Source organism: Vanellus vanellus, assembly GCF_965231255.1.
Source record: "Vanellus vanellus genome assembly, chromosome: 2".
Lineage (NCBI taxonomy): Eukaryota > Metazoa > Chordata > Aves > Charadriiformes > Charadriidae > Vanellus > Vanellus vanellus.
In genome coordinates this window covers 94,288,402-94,304,964 of record NC_138906.1, presented here as the reverse complement: position 1 = coordinate 94,304,964, position 16,563 = coordinate 94,288,402, and the positions used below count along the sequence as shown (strand labels likewise).

The 16,563-nt window shown below is 37.9% G+C and overlaps 1 protein-coding gene across 1 annotated transcript in view; it reads left to right on the top strand.

Annotated features, from left to right (window-relative positions):
• The window catches only part of COBL (cordon-bleu WH2 repeat protein), a 164,372-nt gene that overhangs the window by 87,237 nt on the left and 60,572 nt on the right, over positions 1-16,563 (top strand). Inside the window, exon 8 of the mRNA XM_082479883.1 lies at positions 1,269-1,463. Within this exon, the coding sequence (XP_082336009.1) occupies positions 1,269-1,463 (195 nt within the window). The remainder of the gene's footprint in view (positions 1-1,268; positions 1,464-16,563) is intronic.

Genomic DNA, 16,563 nt, shown 5'->3' with positions numbered 1-16,563 from the left:
ATGGGATTTGTGGTGGCCTTTAGTTTCCTGCCAGTATGTACTCTGTCGTCTTGGACAAAATTCTGCCTGAGAGCTTTATGTCCTCAATGGCTGAGTTTTGCAAATGCAGGAGCATTTTCTGTTGCGATAAGAACAGCGTTAGCAACCATGGTCGGCTTCCGGAATATGTATCCTGCTCCAGCTCATGGTAGACTGGTATCAATGGTGATTTCACAGAAGCCATTTCTGAGAAGAAGCAACTGTCTCATAACATAATTAAAAAGTAAAATCTTCAGTTTAATATGGAAGCGTCTCTTAATTAAAAATAGCAAAAGGTGACTCACAGGTTTTGAGAGAAAAGTTTTTGCAAGATCTTTATTAGCAGATTCAAAAAATTAATTATGTTGAATTTAAATGTCAAAACTAAATTAAAAATGCACATTTTCTAGCAATCATGTTTCCTCGTCTGTCCCGATCATAGATTTATTACTATATGACTGCACATATTTCTGTTTGTATATTAATATAAAAATGTATTAAAGCCTTGATCTGAAAGTAGTGAAACTTTTTCCATTGATTTAATTAAGTCTTCAGTGAGAACTAAAATAATTTTTAACATTAAGGAATTATTGAAATAGTTTCTGCCTCTCCGTTGATCTGGGCCTGTTAAAATGCAGAGTGGGGCCTGTCAGCAGGACTTCTTTTGACCAGGTTAAATGGTTGTTTTCTGTAGATTGTAAATGATTGTGCTTGATTGTGCATGTAAATTGGAAATAGTTTAATGGTAGCAGAGTTTCTCTTACATAAATCTGTAGAGAAGACTGAGGTAAATCAGGCAGATTGATAATAAAATAGACAGAAGTAGGACTCAGATAGTGTTTGATTAATACAGTGTTCTAATTTAAGAGTAAATCTTGCTTTCAGAAATGTGTATTGCTTGTAATTTGAATATAAGTGCAAATGCATTTGGATAACCATAATTATGTGTCTTGTTGAACCTTATGTTTTAAATATGAAGCGGCAGTAGTGTTCCCATCGATAGTACTGTTGAACTGCACTAGGTGCTCATTGTGCCTCCTGATGTAATAATGTTGCCTGTAAGCTTTGTTCCAGTTGACCTTTAGAAGTTTCCAAAAGTTACAGTTTGCAATTCAGCAAGTTTGGCAGAGGAGCATACGTGATTATTTATATCGTTGTTTAAACGGTAACCAGATGTGTCTTGTTTTTCTTCTTTCTTTCTCATTGTTTTTAAAAAGTGATGTTAATCCAAGATGTTAATCCATTTACAGGGTTTTTCCACAGCACCAAATTCCCCTTCGGTGAATTCTCGTTCCAGTAGCCTGGGTCCATCACTGTCCCTTGGGAACATCTCAGGAATGACAGCAAACCCAGAAGTGAAAAAGCGCAGAGCACCTCCTCCACCAGTTGTCACACCTGTGTTGCAGAACGTGGAGATGAGTGGACAAGAAAAGACAGCAGCACAGGTAACAGGGACACCACAGAATGGGTTTCTTTGCTTTATGTGCTGGCTACCATTAGTTCATTCATCAGAGCTAAAGTCATTTACAGATATTTTGGCTTGCCATTAACTACAGCTCACCAAAACTGTGATCTTACAAAATAAAATTATCAAAAGTCTCGGAGTTTACTGAACTTTCTTGAGACTGCCCCAAGCTTGAGACTGCCCCATGTCAAGAATCAGAAAAGTTTTGTGAAGAATTACGCAAAAAGAAAGAGGGCGAAGAAAAGTAAGGCAGAAAAGCTGGAAAGTGTATAGGGTGACTGGGTATCCTGACTGGCCAGAGCAGTCCCGGAAAATCAGTGACAGTTCTAATGCCTGTCAGAAATCTTCAGCGTGCTGTTTTGCCCAGATACTTGTCAGGCTGTCGCCTACATCCCTATTTCCAGTGCTGCCGTGGGATACTAGAAGCTCGACTCTGCTTTCTGAGTTGTGCCATGTGACCTTTTGAAGCAGTGCTCTGTTTTTGCTTTTAAAAAAGGTCACTGTTCCACAATACAGTTATCGAGAATTAAGCAGAAGTGGGGGAAAACCTTTCTGAGGACCTAGCCCTTTGAAAAGAATAGAGTTAAGGGAAAAGGAAATTGTTTTTGTTTTTCTAGTGACATTCAGATATGCGTGTTACTAAACACGCACAAGCATGTTAAGACTTCTGGTTCCACCATCAACAAGAAGTATTACATTCTGAATGTAAACTGTAAAAGTCAGTGTGTAAAGCTATATATGGATGCCAAATAAGAATGCAAGGAACCAATACCTTTAAGGTTGTGTAATGTGGACTGACTTTCTGCTTAGGGCTTGTCAACTCTACAGCAGGCTGATCATCAGAGAGCGAACTGTATTAGTGCAAAATGGAGTCAGGAAAGAATCTTTGAGTTCAGTATAGTGGAGGAGGAGGGATCTAGTGCTCAGTCTCACTCCCCGTCACTCTCTTATTTATCTGCATTAAGACATACGTTCAGTGCCTTCTCCAGTGAAGCACTGTGTAAGCAAAGTTGATGCATGCCCTTGGTAAAGGATTGTGGAATCTTATTTTTTCATTCTTAGGATAGCTAAAAGCGTGGTTGCTGGAACATAGCGGTGTTTCATCTTCCAAAATTGGAATAATTTTCTTTGAAATAGCACTTATTTATAGACAGAACTGAAGAGAAACAACCATGTTTTCTTGCAACATTTGGAGCACTTTCTTTTGAAATTCCTACTGTAAATATTTTGATGAGGTTTCTTGTGTCCCCCTGAGTTAAACATTTAATGTGTTTAAGATAAGTAGATCTTTTCATACATCTTTTCACAAACTCTTAAGTTTATACAAGTATGGTAGTCACAGACTATATTATTCCGCTACTCTTTTAGGCTTATCTCCATGCAGTGTGGCACTAGATTTTTAAATTATGTTGCACAAAACCACTGTGTTTCTGAAGCTGTTGGGAGAAAAATATTTATTTTATTTATCACAAGTAGTGTACCGTACAGTGTCAACTTCAAATTCTCTTAGTCTAAAGGAAAAGCTGTTTTGAAGAAGGGAAACAGGTGAAGGTTGTGTCAGAGGATTTTCCATGATGAAGTTCGTTTTAGGTAACAGAACTCTTGTGTAGCTGACAAAGCCAGTGAAGAGCACATTAGATTACGAGCACGGTTTCTAGAGTCTGTTTGGCTGTATTTGTTGGGTAAAGGACATCTTTCCAAAAATGGTTGCGTAGGTCAAAATATTAGACAGCTGTGGTGTGCTTCTGAAGCTCCCAGGCTGAAGGTTGCTCACGGGCTGCCCTGTAGTTCAAACAAGAATGTGTGGAGTACAGTTGAAATGGACAAATTCCACGAAGCATTCAAGAACCAAAGGAAGAGATTATGTGGCAAGGTAGCAACAGGCATATTGTTTATAAGAAAACCCAAACAGTTCTATTTTATCTACGTGCTGACTATCCAGTTTGCTGTGAAAATAGAGTAAAAAATCTCAGGGTGTAAGTTTATTTCTTTAGTTTATGGGAAAGAATTAGCACTGATCTTTTTTTTCAGGGAAGGACGTCAATTCCTTATTAATGGACTTCCTTCCATAAAAAGATAAGATGTTTGTTTAGAAAACTTTATTTATGTGCAACTGTTACTAACAGGAAGATCCTGCAAAAGGGGAACATGTTTATTTCCAGTGAAGCTAGCACATTAATAGAAAATGAAAAAGGTGGTATTCTGAACTTTCAGAAGGTTTTTTTTCTTTTTTAACTATCTGGTTCCATAAAGTTGTGTAGAAAAGCGAATACAGTAGCTGTTATGAATACCTGTAGTTTGACTTTCCAACCCAATACGACTGTTATTTTTAACCCATTGTTAAGCTCCAGGGCATTCAGTTTTCTTTACAGCACAGATGATTATTTAGGGATATATATCTCCTCTTCCTGCCTAGTGCTTGCAATCAGAAATTTCCATGTGTATGAAGACTGGGATGTTTTAATTTACGCTTTAGATTTAGATTTTCTCCACTGGCTTTTCTAAACAGGTGTATTACTGCAATATAATTTTACCATATTGCAGTTTTTGTTTCTGTGGGGCCTACAGTAATTTACCTCCTCGAGGGTAAGGCCCCTGCAATAACTTTAATCATTTTTTAGCACAGCATCATTAGTTTTCCGTGTCTATTTAAAGGTAGTGCTCCCTCTCTAACTGTTTTAAATCTCCTCTAGAAAATACTCATTTCTCTTCAGGGCACAATTGAACAATGTTTCAGAGTGTGCTGAACATGCACTAAATAGTTTGCAAAGGAATGCAGAGTCAAAGAAAGGAACCTACAGATTTCTTCCCTGGAGACTTCCCCCTTCTTTTTTCAAGCATCCACAAAGTGATGCTATTTAGAATAATGAGAAGTCACTTGAAAAAAAAATTCTTCAAAAGACCAGGGTATGGTAACATTTCCAGTATGAAATCCAGAAGGTTGGATGCTTTAGAAGCAAGGAGGTTTCCTCCTGTCTTAAATTGCAACACGGAGCCCACACTATCCAGAGAGTACAGCAAAACAGTGTAGGGGGTGAGCAAAATGTGACTCCCCTTTTGCAAACAATCTCTGTTCTCTGTCACAGCACTTTAGATGATGTGCTAGCAGAATTTGGGTCCACCTTACAGTAGCCATGTGTAAACTGAGTTCCCACCCCAAAAAGCATTCACCATATAGACAAAATATTTCGGAGAAAAACTGTATGAGTATGTCTTTGTAGACAGAGCACGCAGAGAAAAACCACATGTGAAATCTGACAGAATTCAATGCATCTCCTCAGAGATTCAATGACCTCTCTTTAAAAGAAAAAGTGCGTTTGGGTCATTTCTTAGAAGAACTGTAGAAGTGAGTATTTGAGTCTTTTGGAGGTCAAGAGTATTGTGCACTGGCAAATTAGTTTATGGCAATAATTTATTTTATTTTTTTTTTTAGCATGTATGGGAAAATACAGAAATGGGAGTGAGGGGGATAACTAAGGCCTCGGACTGTCTGTAAGAGCCTTTCCTATGAAATGGAGTGGTTTATTCAGAATAGAATCATGAGGCTTTTTGGAGACAACATCAGAGTTAGAAGAGGGCTCTTCAGTGCCTTCATCTGTATAATAGCTCTCACGTCAACTCCAGAAGCCAGAAATGCAACTTGTAGACTGTGATAAAGTAGCTGTGTGCTGTTTCAGCTGCTGCGATTTTCGGAACAGAAGTGTAAGATATAGATGGAACAGGAGGCATCTGGGATTTGTTACTAGCCAGTCAAATGCTTGTACTAATAGAAGAATATGGTGATATAACAGATACAGTATTCTAACATTTGTTCATGGATTTTAATCTTGGTTGTCATATGACAAGACAGTGGGTTTAAATAAAAATTGTATTGTTGCTTTTAGTGCAGGTTGAGGAACTGGCCTCACACTTTCAGAAGGTTCCATTATAAACCGACACAATTCTCAGGTTTATTTCCATGTATATGTTGTTTCCGGGAGGTTGCTGTAGACTAATGTATGTGACATACTGTGTGTTTTGCCCTGCTTCTTCTGTTCCTTTCCTCTCCGTTTAGATCTCAACCTTGGGCTGCTGAGGACAGTTGTTGACTCCCCATTCTTGGTCAAGACCATAACTTTAGAGCAGACTACTTGCCCTCAGTGTTTTATCAAGGCTGATGTTTTCTCACCAAGAATAACTTATTCATTGAAGAGGCTTACTCACATGAATAAAAAGGAATATTGCAACCAAAGAGAGTCACAGGCTTACTCAGATCATTGTTGGCAGATTTCTTTCTCCTTACCTCCGTTTTATTTTTGACCAATTTTATATCTAAATAAGAAGTTCAGCTTTAAGAGAATAATTTTAATATGAACAAATATAAATGAGACTTTCGTATCTTTCCTGGAGAAAATAAGGTACTCACACTAAAAGTTTGCCAAATTTCTTGTTTATATATAGAAGATACTTCCAGTATTTGCTGTGTATCTTATTAAATGGAAGGAAATTAAAAATGTGGAAATGCAGAGGAAATGTTATTTTTGCCATCTTAGTTGATGATTTCTAATACTGACCATCACATAGGGTTTTTCTTCTTCTTTCTTTTTTTTTTCCCGTTTCAAGTGTTTCTGTACTTCTGTTGGAGATAGCAGTCTCCTGCCACATATGTTCCCCTGTTCCAGTGCATATTGCACTTGAAAGAGTTATGATTCTGCTGGCAATCTGATAGCAGTGCCATGGAGCTGGCAGGACACTGGGTTAGGCATCCTAGCCATTTAATAGAATTTTCATGCCTTTGGTAGGGATGTTGTTCTCATAGCAGAATTCGTGTAATATGCAGTAATATTCACTGTCCTTTATTTGTAAACCAATATAAACAGAGTACACCAGTGATTGAAATCTTAGGTCCCCTCTGGTTGGTTGAGCATGTTAAGAGTGTGTCAAAAGGAGGAAATACTCCAGTGAAATGTCCTGCTGAAAGCCATTGAATTTGTGCCCATCTGCACGCAACTCTGAAATACTTTAAATGATGTTGCAAATGAGCACAACGTAGAGTGAAAAGATGTCTGGAATACATTCTGCCAACAAGAACCACAGAATAATGTTCAAGTAGTAATATAAATATAAAGGACAGGCAGTGGAGGAAATGTATGAATAAAATTATATTGAAATCATAATTAACATTACTTTTTTCCAAAGTCTTATTAAACAATATACTCACCCAAATTTCCAGAATAAGTCCCTGAATTTGCAGTTCTCGAATTTCCCATGTGTATGTGTGCACGCTGCAGACATGGACTTGGAAGCCACTTGGAAGTGTGACTCATTATCTTCCTTAGAAGTAAAATGTATTTTAAAACAGTGGCCAAGATTTTTAGAAATGGTTAGCTCGGCTGCCCATAATTAGGAAGTTGAGTTTGTAGCTTGACGTTTTCTGAACTTTTAAGATGTCAGAAGCTACGTCTGGTTGCTCAGCAACTCAGTATCTGGCCACTGTGATTTTAATATCATATTATTCTTCACTGTGCCGCCTTCTGTTGCAAAAGGAGTTTAAATTGAGATTGTTAATATAAAAATCTGAGCAAAGCAAGCATTTCTTCCACTGATGTCCCCCAGCATAGTGGGGGGTTTTGCACAGATTTCTTTCTTGCATGTTTGCACAAACTGATTACCAGTCTTCCACTTTACTTCATCATAATCTAATGCCACAGATTAGCTGACTGTAAGGATGATCTTGATTGGTATGAAATCATATTATTACTGCTGTTCTGCTCAGTTTTTCAAAGTGACATATTTCACTGTGGCTGCAAATTAAGCCCTAAAGCAATGGATACAGATCCTGTAGAACAGTGTAGAGTAAGGTACATTCCCAGTACGCACAGCTGTGTCGGTAAAGGTGCCATTAGTAGAGCTTTGTGTGCTCTGTGAGTTAAAGTTTCTTGAAGCTGCTTTGTCCCTGGGTATTTTAGATAAATCTGGTATTTCAAATAATACTCCTGGAGTTGGCTTTCCTGCTGAGAAAAAGCTGAATGCTTAGAAAGAACCTGTGTTTGTGTGGATGACAGCCTTCTTTCATCACAAATTTTCTTGGAATATCAGAAGCATCATTTAATGGGAGAGGCATGATACCGGCAGGCACTGCAATTGTAGGGAAGCTGAGGGACGGAAGAATCACAACTGGATGAGAACGTCTACCACAGTTAGCTAAAGAACTGAGATTTGTCGTAGGCAGGTTTCTATAAGCTGCGTTATTAATATCCGCTGTGATCATTTCTGTAAGCACTCTACTCTTATCAGCTTACTGCCTTCTACCTCTTCCTTTGTGCATCTGCTGTAGTACATTGTTGTGAAAACTCCTCTCTGATCAGTCCTGTGTCCCAAGAGAAAGTTTCAAATGGCTTTGGATTTCTCTAGTTGGTTGATCCTACTTTTGTACAAATTATTATAGTTGTACTTGGGGGATGAGGCTGTTTGTTTTTCATACTACAGCAGAATAGCCTTGTGCTGTAGGTGTTTTCTTCCTTTTTACCTTATATTTTTTTCCTGTACTTCTGTATAAGGTGAAAGGTAACGAGCAGTTCACAGTGGAGACCATCTGACCAGTTCTATTCTGTTTTAATAAGGAGCCCAGAACTCAGAAAAAGGGTGGATGGACTCAGATTAGTTATCTCCCTTTCACAGGTTACACCTAAGCCAGAAATGTCTACTAGACGTCAACAAGATACGAGTGCATGTTTTTTTTATCATCTTTCAGAGAGGAAGGGAGGTTTCTTTTGACTCAGAGGTCTTCTGGGTGAGGTCTTCTCAACCTTTCTCTTATGACACATTTCCTTTCTCCCTTAAGTGTTCTGTGAATGTATTTTTATTTTGCTTTGGTTTTTGTTGTTTTTGGTTTTTTTTTTTTTTTCTGTGGAGCATCCAGAAGTCTCCTTTGAGAATAACAGATACTATTTTCACGTTCTGAGGAAGGATGCAATGAATCAGTTTCTGCTGTAGGAGAAAGCTGTTTTTCAAAATGTCTTTTACTTCTACAAAATATTGCATCTTCTAGGTCACTTCTCAGGTTTTTATAAGTTTCCTGAGGATATGAAAGCAAGATTTGTTGAGAAGGAGGAGGGAGAACACTTGACTGACTTTTTAAGCTTTTAAAAATATTGATAAAAAGGAATTTAATGACTGGGTTTGTACAGCTTTTTAGTTCGTTCTGGTTTGGTTTTCTTTCTGTGTAAGAAGGCCTGAAATGTGAATGATGCATGTTATTTTTAAAAGTTCCTTTGTTCATTAACTGAAGATATGACGAGTGTTAGCTATGATCTTCTCCAGTTTTGGTGACACACTTGTTAGAACTCTCAGGCAACGTGTGATATCTCCCAACAGTATTTTTGCGATGAGGGCAGGCATATGGAATCTTTATTAAAGATGTTCTTAAATAATAGAATTATTGTGCAGGTGCCCAGAATACTGTGCAGGTGCCCAAGTTGTGTAAGCATAAAAGAAGAATTTTATGCTTACATTAAATAAGCATAAAATTCTACCTATCTTATAACCTTTTTTTTTTTTTTTTTTTTGAGAAGTCAGCAGGTAGTCAAGAATGTGAGATGTGCTTTCATGGTTTAAGAGTAAACCTAATGCTAATTTAGATGATAGAGGGGTAGTAAAGCTGCTAAGAAAACTTATTAAATCATGCTCTCTTCCTGGGTTTTGTATGAGAGTTTGGATATTAGGTGCTGGAGTGCACACTGTACCGCTGTACGATGCCACATTACAAGGCTGTGGGCTTTGTACACAATTGGTATGAGGCAGTATTTTGATAAGGTCAAAGAGTATCTGTACAAACAGATAGATCCTTTAATAGATAAACCCATTAAAAATGGAGACTGTATCTATTTCTCTGTATTTCACATCAAATTAATGTAGCAGTTGCTTATTTTGGATGTACTAGGCTGTAAATACTGCATGGTAATTATGAAACTTTCCATTAGGCTTTTAGTATCCGTCTGTCTTTGGGGCTTTTATTCCAGTTCATTCATTCTGAAATTTTATTTAGAAGGTTATTGACTTCATTTCTGCATTTCTATAGATGCTGAGATTTTATGGATAAGGTGGAATCTTTTTCCTTTGCTCATATAGATATATAAAAGTAATTTATTTTGCCACACTGACATAAACATTACCTTACTCTTTGGCCAGAGAATTGCTTGCTATTCTCCTAGGATGGCAAAACAGTTCACCTTTGCTTTACATTTTTCATAGGCTAAGGTCACCCACATAGGCAGATATTGAACATCAAGCTTGTCCAATAACATAGATAAGGAATGCTCTCTAGTTCCTTTGTCTACAGAGTGTGCTCTAGTTCCTTTGTCTGAGGAGTAGCCGTGCAAAGTATCTTCAAGATGATGCACTGGAGACTGCAGTGCTGTCTGAAGTGGAGATGTTTGCATAAAATAACTGTATCTGTATTAAGTCTCCTTCTACTGTGTGGAGCAAAGAAATAGAGAAAATATTACTGAATACTGTTGCTGAATGCTACTGATGCCACACTTTGGATTTTCATAAAGAGATTCAGAGAAAAAAGGTGGAAGTAGAGTTGGTGTTTGGAAAGTATGAGGAAAATCAAGAAAACTATAAGCCTACTCATATGGCTTATGTGCTTAAAAAATTACTACAAATATAATAGAGAATTAAATTGCTTAGCATCTCTATGAAGATAATGAATAGGGTAAATATAGCCTTATATCTAGTTGATACAGTCTGTCTGGGTTTTCACAAAGCTTCAACCAAGGTCCCTCACCAGGTATTTCTTAGGGAAACCAAGTCTCCATTCCATAAGGAGGAAGGTCATCTTAATCTTAAATAACTGACAGTAAAGAAAAGAGAGGACTCGCAGGTTAGGCGTAAATGGTCCGCTCATCTAGTTGTGGAATGTTGCAATGGCTTTGGAGTATTTGAGGATCCATGTTCATCATATTAAGAAGTGACCTGGAAAAAAACAGTAAAATGACAAAGTTTGTTGCTGGTATTTGAGTTATCCAGATAGTAAGGACAAAAAACCACCACTGTATTGTGAGCTTTATTATGCCATCTTGAATCCTACTAGTGTTTCCCCTTGTTTCAGGAGGGTATTACAGAAAGGGAAGAGACTCATGGAAGGGCATCAAGGGTGATCAGAAGTGTGGAGTAGCTTAATACAGGGACAACTGTACAACTTAAGTAAACCATGATTCTTCATCTTGAAAAAGTGGCATGAAGAGTACGGATAGGGATTTGACTGTTCGACCAGCCATGCCAAGAGCATTTGAAGCTGGTAGGAAACAGGCAAACCACACAAAAACAGAGTATGGTTCTGCATGCAAGCAGCAGATCTGTGGAACTCATTTGCAAGGGTCGATGTGGGCACTAAAAGTTTACATGGGCTTAGGAGGAGACTGAACAAATGCTGCAGGAATGACAAATCCATTGCAAATTTTTAAATATAAACCACACCAGGAAGTCCCTGACATGAAGATGATTGGTGGCTGCAAAAGTATTAGGGAGAACGTAGTATTGAACATGCCTTCCCTTCTGCTCTCCTCTAGGTGCTTGCCGCATAAGCCTGAGCAGAACCCTTGATCTAACCCAGTATAGTTATTTTTGGAGAATACTGGAGAGATTCATACCTAAATGTTTGTCTCATATGATCTGATACCACTCCAGGAATGTCACTGGCAGCATTCTCAGTGACTGCACTAGGTCTTCTTATCACTGCTAATTTGATAACCAGGCAACATGTCTCTCGTTAAAAACAGAAACAGCTGTCTTTGATTGCTGTTCCAAATCATCACTCTCTTTGTTTTGTGCTCATAAGTGCAAAACTTTGCACTTGCAGAATGAGGCCATAAGTTTTGCCAGTAAATCATATGAGCAATAAGAATTTTCCAGGATGAACCCTTAAGCAACTTGCCTGGTATGTGTGTTACAACTTAGTACTGTCACTGCAGTATCAAAGAGCTCTACAGGACTCTTGAGGGTCTTGTTTGCGGCACCCCTGGGCTGCGTCTCAAAATATTGAGATGCACATGTGTAGCTCAAGTTACAGGTAGCTGGGAGCTGTATGGGTGATGTCCAGTGCACTCCCCTGGACATGTGCTTTTCACTGACAAAATAAAAAGCAGCATGAAAGACTTGATCCCATTCCATTTGAAATCAATATCAGATCCAGGTCTCTGCCAAATATTCTCTAGATTGCAAGTCCTCTGAGGAAGGAGCTGTTGGGACACTTCTGTCCCCTATGTTTTGCTTAGCGAATGATGATTTCTACCTTTCAGGAGATAGCAAGTCAAATTGATCTCTTACATCATGCTGCTTTCCTGGATCTATTCAGTTTTGCCCCAAAAGATCGTGCAAAATTTCTTTAAGAAGAGTGTATAAGGGTGGAGCTTTTCTTAATGACTTTCAGTTAACTGCCTTGTGTTGAAAAAGCTATGTGCAAACTGTTGCCCTTCACAGAAATGAAATTCTGTGATGACATACATTAAGTTTTATAGAAACAATGGTCTTTGTAACTGGTCATAAACCTGAAAAGTTTTGTCTATTAAATAGTTGCACTGGAGCTGAACCTGGCTAGTGCTATCCTGTTGCAGAGTCCATTATCAAGATGTACCAGAACCAATTAGTAGAAACAAGAGTGAGTAGTAAAAGAGGTCTGTGGTCCTTAAAATGCCCTACACCGCAGTAAATTACTAATAAATTAGAACACAGAACAATTAATTTCTAATTTGAAGGTGATTTGTTCATTTTTCCCTAAAGAGCTTTAAACATGACATTCACTTAGCTGAATGAGAAGTATCCAGACTTGTTCTTTTCATGTCTACAGATGACAAACATGAAACCAGCCAATACCATGTCAGATAATGTTTGCTGTGCAGGCTGGGTGTTTAATTTAGCTAGACAAGTACACTCTAGTTTGGATAAATGATGCAGGCCCAAATTAAAAGAAAAGAGAGAAAAGAGCAATGATGGCTGAAGGCTTATCTTGCTGTCATGTAAAGCATCACATTTAGGAAGGCTCAAAAAAAGCTACTAGCGAAGAAGAGTAATATGATCTGCTTTTCATGAGGAAAAACAGCTCTAAACATTAATTCTGGTATATGCATACCTAATTAAACACATTAATTCTTTTAAAATAGTTATGAAAGACTACAGCTAGATCATACGTGCACTGTAGTGGCTACTTTCTGAGTATCTTCCAAGAGTATCAGTTAAGGATATGTTACATTTTAATATTTTATTACAGATTTTTCTTCTCTATACATATAAAGAAATTCCATAGTTTCAGTCCAAACTACTGCCCATCCTCTTTAGAGCATCCTAATGCTCAACTTTGTGTTGCTGCACACTTATTTACTAACAGTATGTGAACCATTTTAAAAACAAAATTTCAGAAAGCATTTTAATAAATTTGGGCAACTTTTTTTTAAGCAACCAACTTATTTTTCAGGAGTTTTTGTGTCTCTTTTTTTTTTTTTTTAATTTGTAATTAATGTACTTATTTTCAGACTCTTTTGTCCCACAATTTTAAATAGAGTAAGGTGTCCCAGTGTGATGAATTAATTAAAAGGAATCTTAGCTTTCTCAGTCACAAAGTGATTAAGTGCAGTTGATCATATTTTTTTCTGAAGTTTGGCCAGTATGAATGAGGATGTTAGTGTAGAATTTCAGTGGAGGTTTTGATGTTAGCCAGAAAGTGCAGCCTCTCAGAAGTGCAAGGGGAAGTAAGACTGCCTTTACGCTGGCCCTCTGAGAATCTGTCTCTTCTCAGATAAAGTTCATGGTCAATTAATAGGTTTTGCACCAGAGGAACTTGAGATTTTAAAGTCTGCTTTAAAATTATGTCTTTTTCTGAAAGGAGAATATTGCGTCTTTAGCTTGGGGAAGAAAACTGCTGCTTCATAAAAGGAGTCCACTGTATGGCTTTATTGCATTTTTAGAAGTAGCTATTTTTTTGCAATTTTGTCCAGGAAATAGTAGCAGTGTCAGTTCAATACTCATGTAAATTGTTTACCTGCTTTAACTGAAGGCTGGACTGTGTGAAGTGCTGAGTGTTTCGCACTTTGACAAGGATAGGCTGTTACTGTAGAGGGGTGGGAGAATGTCATCTACAAAATTCTGTAAAATTCCTCCATGGTCTGCTTTCCTGTTGCTCTCTGCAAAATAGTCCAGTCCTGCCCTCTAACCTATGTAGATACAATCTCTGAATTGACTTCAAAGTCAGAGTGACCTGGTGATCCGTAATATGTTACAAGAACCTAAGCAAGGTGAGCTTTGCAGTGTCTTTATTTTACCATTTAACATACATCATATAATAATCGAGCAAGAATACAAGATTTCTTTGACAGGAGGGCTTCTGATTAAAGGTAGAAGTTAATAAAATAAATCCTTTTGGTTTTTTTTTCAAGAAAACATAGATGTTGAGAATTGAGTCCTTGAATTACGTGCAAGCAAAATTCTTGGAATAGTCTTTTCGCCAACATCAATAACGTTCTTGATCTTTTTGCAATAATCCAGTTGCTTCTGGCTGTGAGTTCATGGATCACCTGCCAACTGTTTCTGAACGGACTATACTACCTGCCTTGGGAATAATACCACAACTTAGCATCTGGTGAGATCATGATAGTATCACTTGACCTCCACATGTGGTCTCTGTCAAGCACTTCATTGAAAACTGGCAAGACATCAGGGCCCGAACATACTGTTCTATGCAGCCCTGAATTTTGGCAGGGTTGCAACATTTAGTAAGTAAACTTCATCTGGCTTGCAAGTCACAGACAAATAGGACAGGCTGATGTCATTATAAGCTTTAACTCTCATTAAAGAGAAAGTATGTGTCAAGTAATTATTAGGCTTTGTTGGGCAAGGTATTTAGGGGATGTTAATAGACAAAAAACATTTTAACCAGCAAGGCTTCTGAAGAACTGGCCTTCAGTAAGCAGTGAAAAATGACCCTAACACTGTGCTTAATTTAGAAACTGGGTTTCTGTTGCTTTTCAGATTTTGCTTGTAAATCCACCCAAATCCCAAATTAAAAAGGTAGAATTTTATATAATAGGAAAATTAACTAAGTAAATACATGCTGTGTAAATCAGGTTTAATTTAATGGCTTAATGGTGCTGCATTCTGGTCATTGTTTAGCCGAATATGAAAGCAAGAAAATACATCACAAATAAGTATAATCGAGTAAAAACTGTTCTCTGCTACTTAAAGCTACATTTCATTTGAGTGGATGCACAGTCATATCCCAAAAGTAATAGAAGCTGGGAGAGGGGAATGCAAATCCAGTTCCTCTGACTGCATACTATTTCAGTTGTTCACCTCTTCAGAGGATGGATGGTACAAGTTTTGTTTGCAATGTGCTCACCTTAATCATAGCTCAGCAGACAACCCGAGTCCTGCTCAGCTCTGTGTTGCTGACACTTCCAGGCACGGATAGCAAGTGAAGTGCCGTTTTGGGTTTCTCTAACAAATCTGCACAGCAGAGTCTATTTGTAGTTTTGGATGATAAAAATCTTACACTTCTGGGGAGTAGCTTGATGTAGAGCTGTGTTACACTACAGTCCCTAGTAATACATCTAATTGACAGTGTGGTAACACACTGCTATTCTCCCCTCTTCTTGGTTTCTGAAGATTGTGGAAGTAGGGGCTTCTGGCTGCCCTCCGTGAGGGCTGGAAGAAACTAGACTGAATGGAAGTTTGCAGGGGGCAGTGGGAAGGCATGGCACAAAACTGTCACTTGACTTGCCCAAATCAGGTTTCCCAGGCATTCTGTGTGCCTGCAGATGGAGGGCTGATGGGAGGAGGGTGAACACTGGAAATAAACCAAGGTATGTTTTTCTCTAAATTGAGAAGACTTTTGAGGTGATTGGCTAGGACTTAGTGCTAAGCAATAGAAATTCAACTTGGCTATCTCTGCAGAATAAAATTGTGTGTGTAAAGGAAAACTTAAGCTCCAGGAAGGTATGTCGCTTAGTGGCACTAGAAAGGATATGGTTCTTCTTGTTCCTGGTCAGATGTTTATGTGATTGCCTTCCACTTTCCAGCCCTAAGAGATTTTAGGCTACAGCCCATTCTTTTGGCAGAAAATTGGACAAAGATACAAAATAAATTTTGCAGATCTTTGGTTGGCTTGTAACATCTCTCAGATTTTTAAGGGCAGGTAAGCGGACCAACCAATCAGTCAACCTGTAATCCTGGATGTGAGACTGAGGCAGAAATGATGGTGTATAAAATCCTTAGGCCAGTGCCTTTCCCAAAGGCAATGACTCAAGGAGATGACATTGATCTCGTCAAAGTCATTGACAAAGTTTTCAGAAGAAATACTGAGCTGCAGTCTTACTATGTACTTTAAATTCTTATTTACATTCATTTATTCTATTAATTGTATTTAACTAAAAAGATAAGCACAAATATGAAATGAAGGTTTCAAGGTGGTTTTTGCCTTTGTGTTTAATTTCTCTAGAGGAGAAATGAATCTTAGTAACAAATTGTTTTTTGGTGGTTTTAAGATGCGATTTTTAAGTGTTTGACGGTTTTTTGTTGGTGTATTTTTTTTTTCTCTCTAAATGGAGACATAAATGGGGAGGATTACATTGTATTCAGAGAAACAGAGGAAGTTCAGTTCTTTGCCAAACCAAACATCCGCAGACTTGTGTAGTCTACATGTTTCAATGCATGTGAAAATATTTGGTGTTGTAGAGTGACTTCCTTGAGTGGAAATAATATTGCAGCTAGTAATGAGATTTTGCAAAAGAAGGAAATCACAGCTATCTTAGTAATTTAACATCTCGAATTTGTTTATGGATAGTTTCCTGTCTGACACATTTAACTGAACAAGTTAAAGTGTTTAAAGAAGATTAGAATGACATTAATTTTTAACTGCCCTTGACCATGACATTTCACAAAGGGTGTGTTCAATAAAAACAGATGGAAAAATGAGCTTGCCCCTTCACCTTTTAGTGGCTTTCTTGTGTCAACTGATTGAGCTTTCTGTCGCCAGTCAGCTGAATATTCAAGGACAGCCTTGGCTTTCGTCGTCTTCGTTCTATGAATAAAATAGCACAAGAGCATAG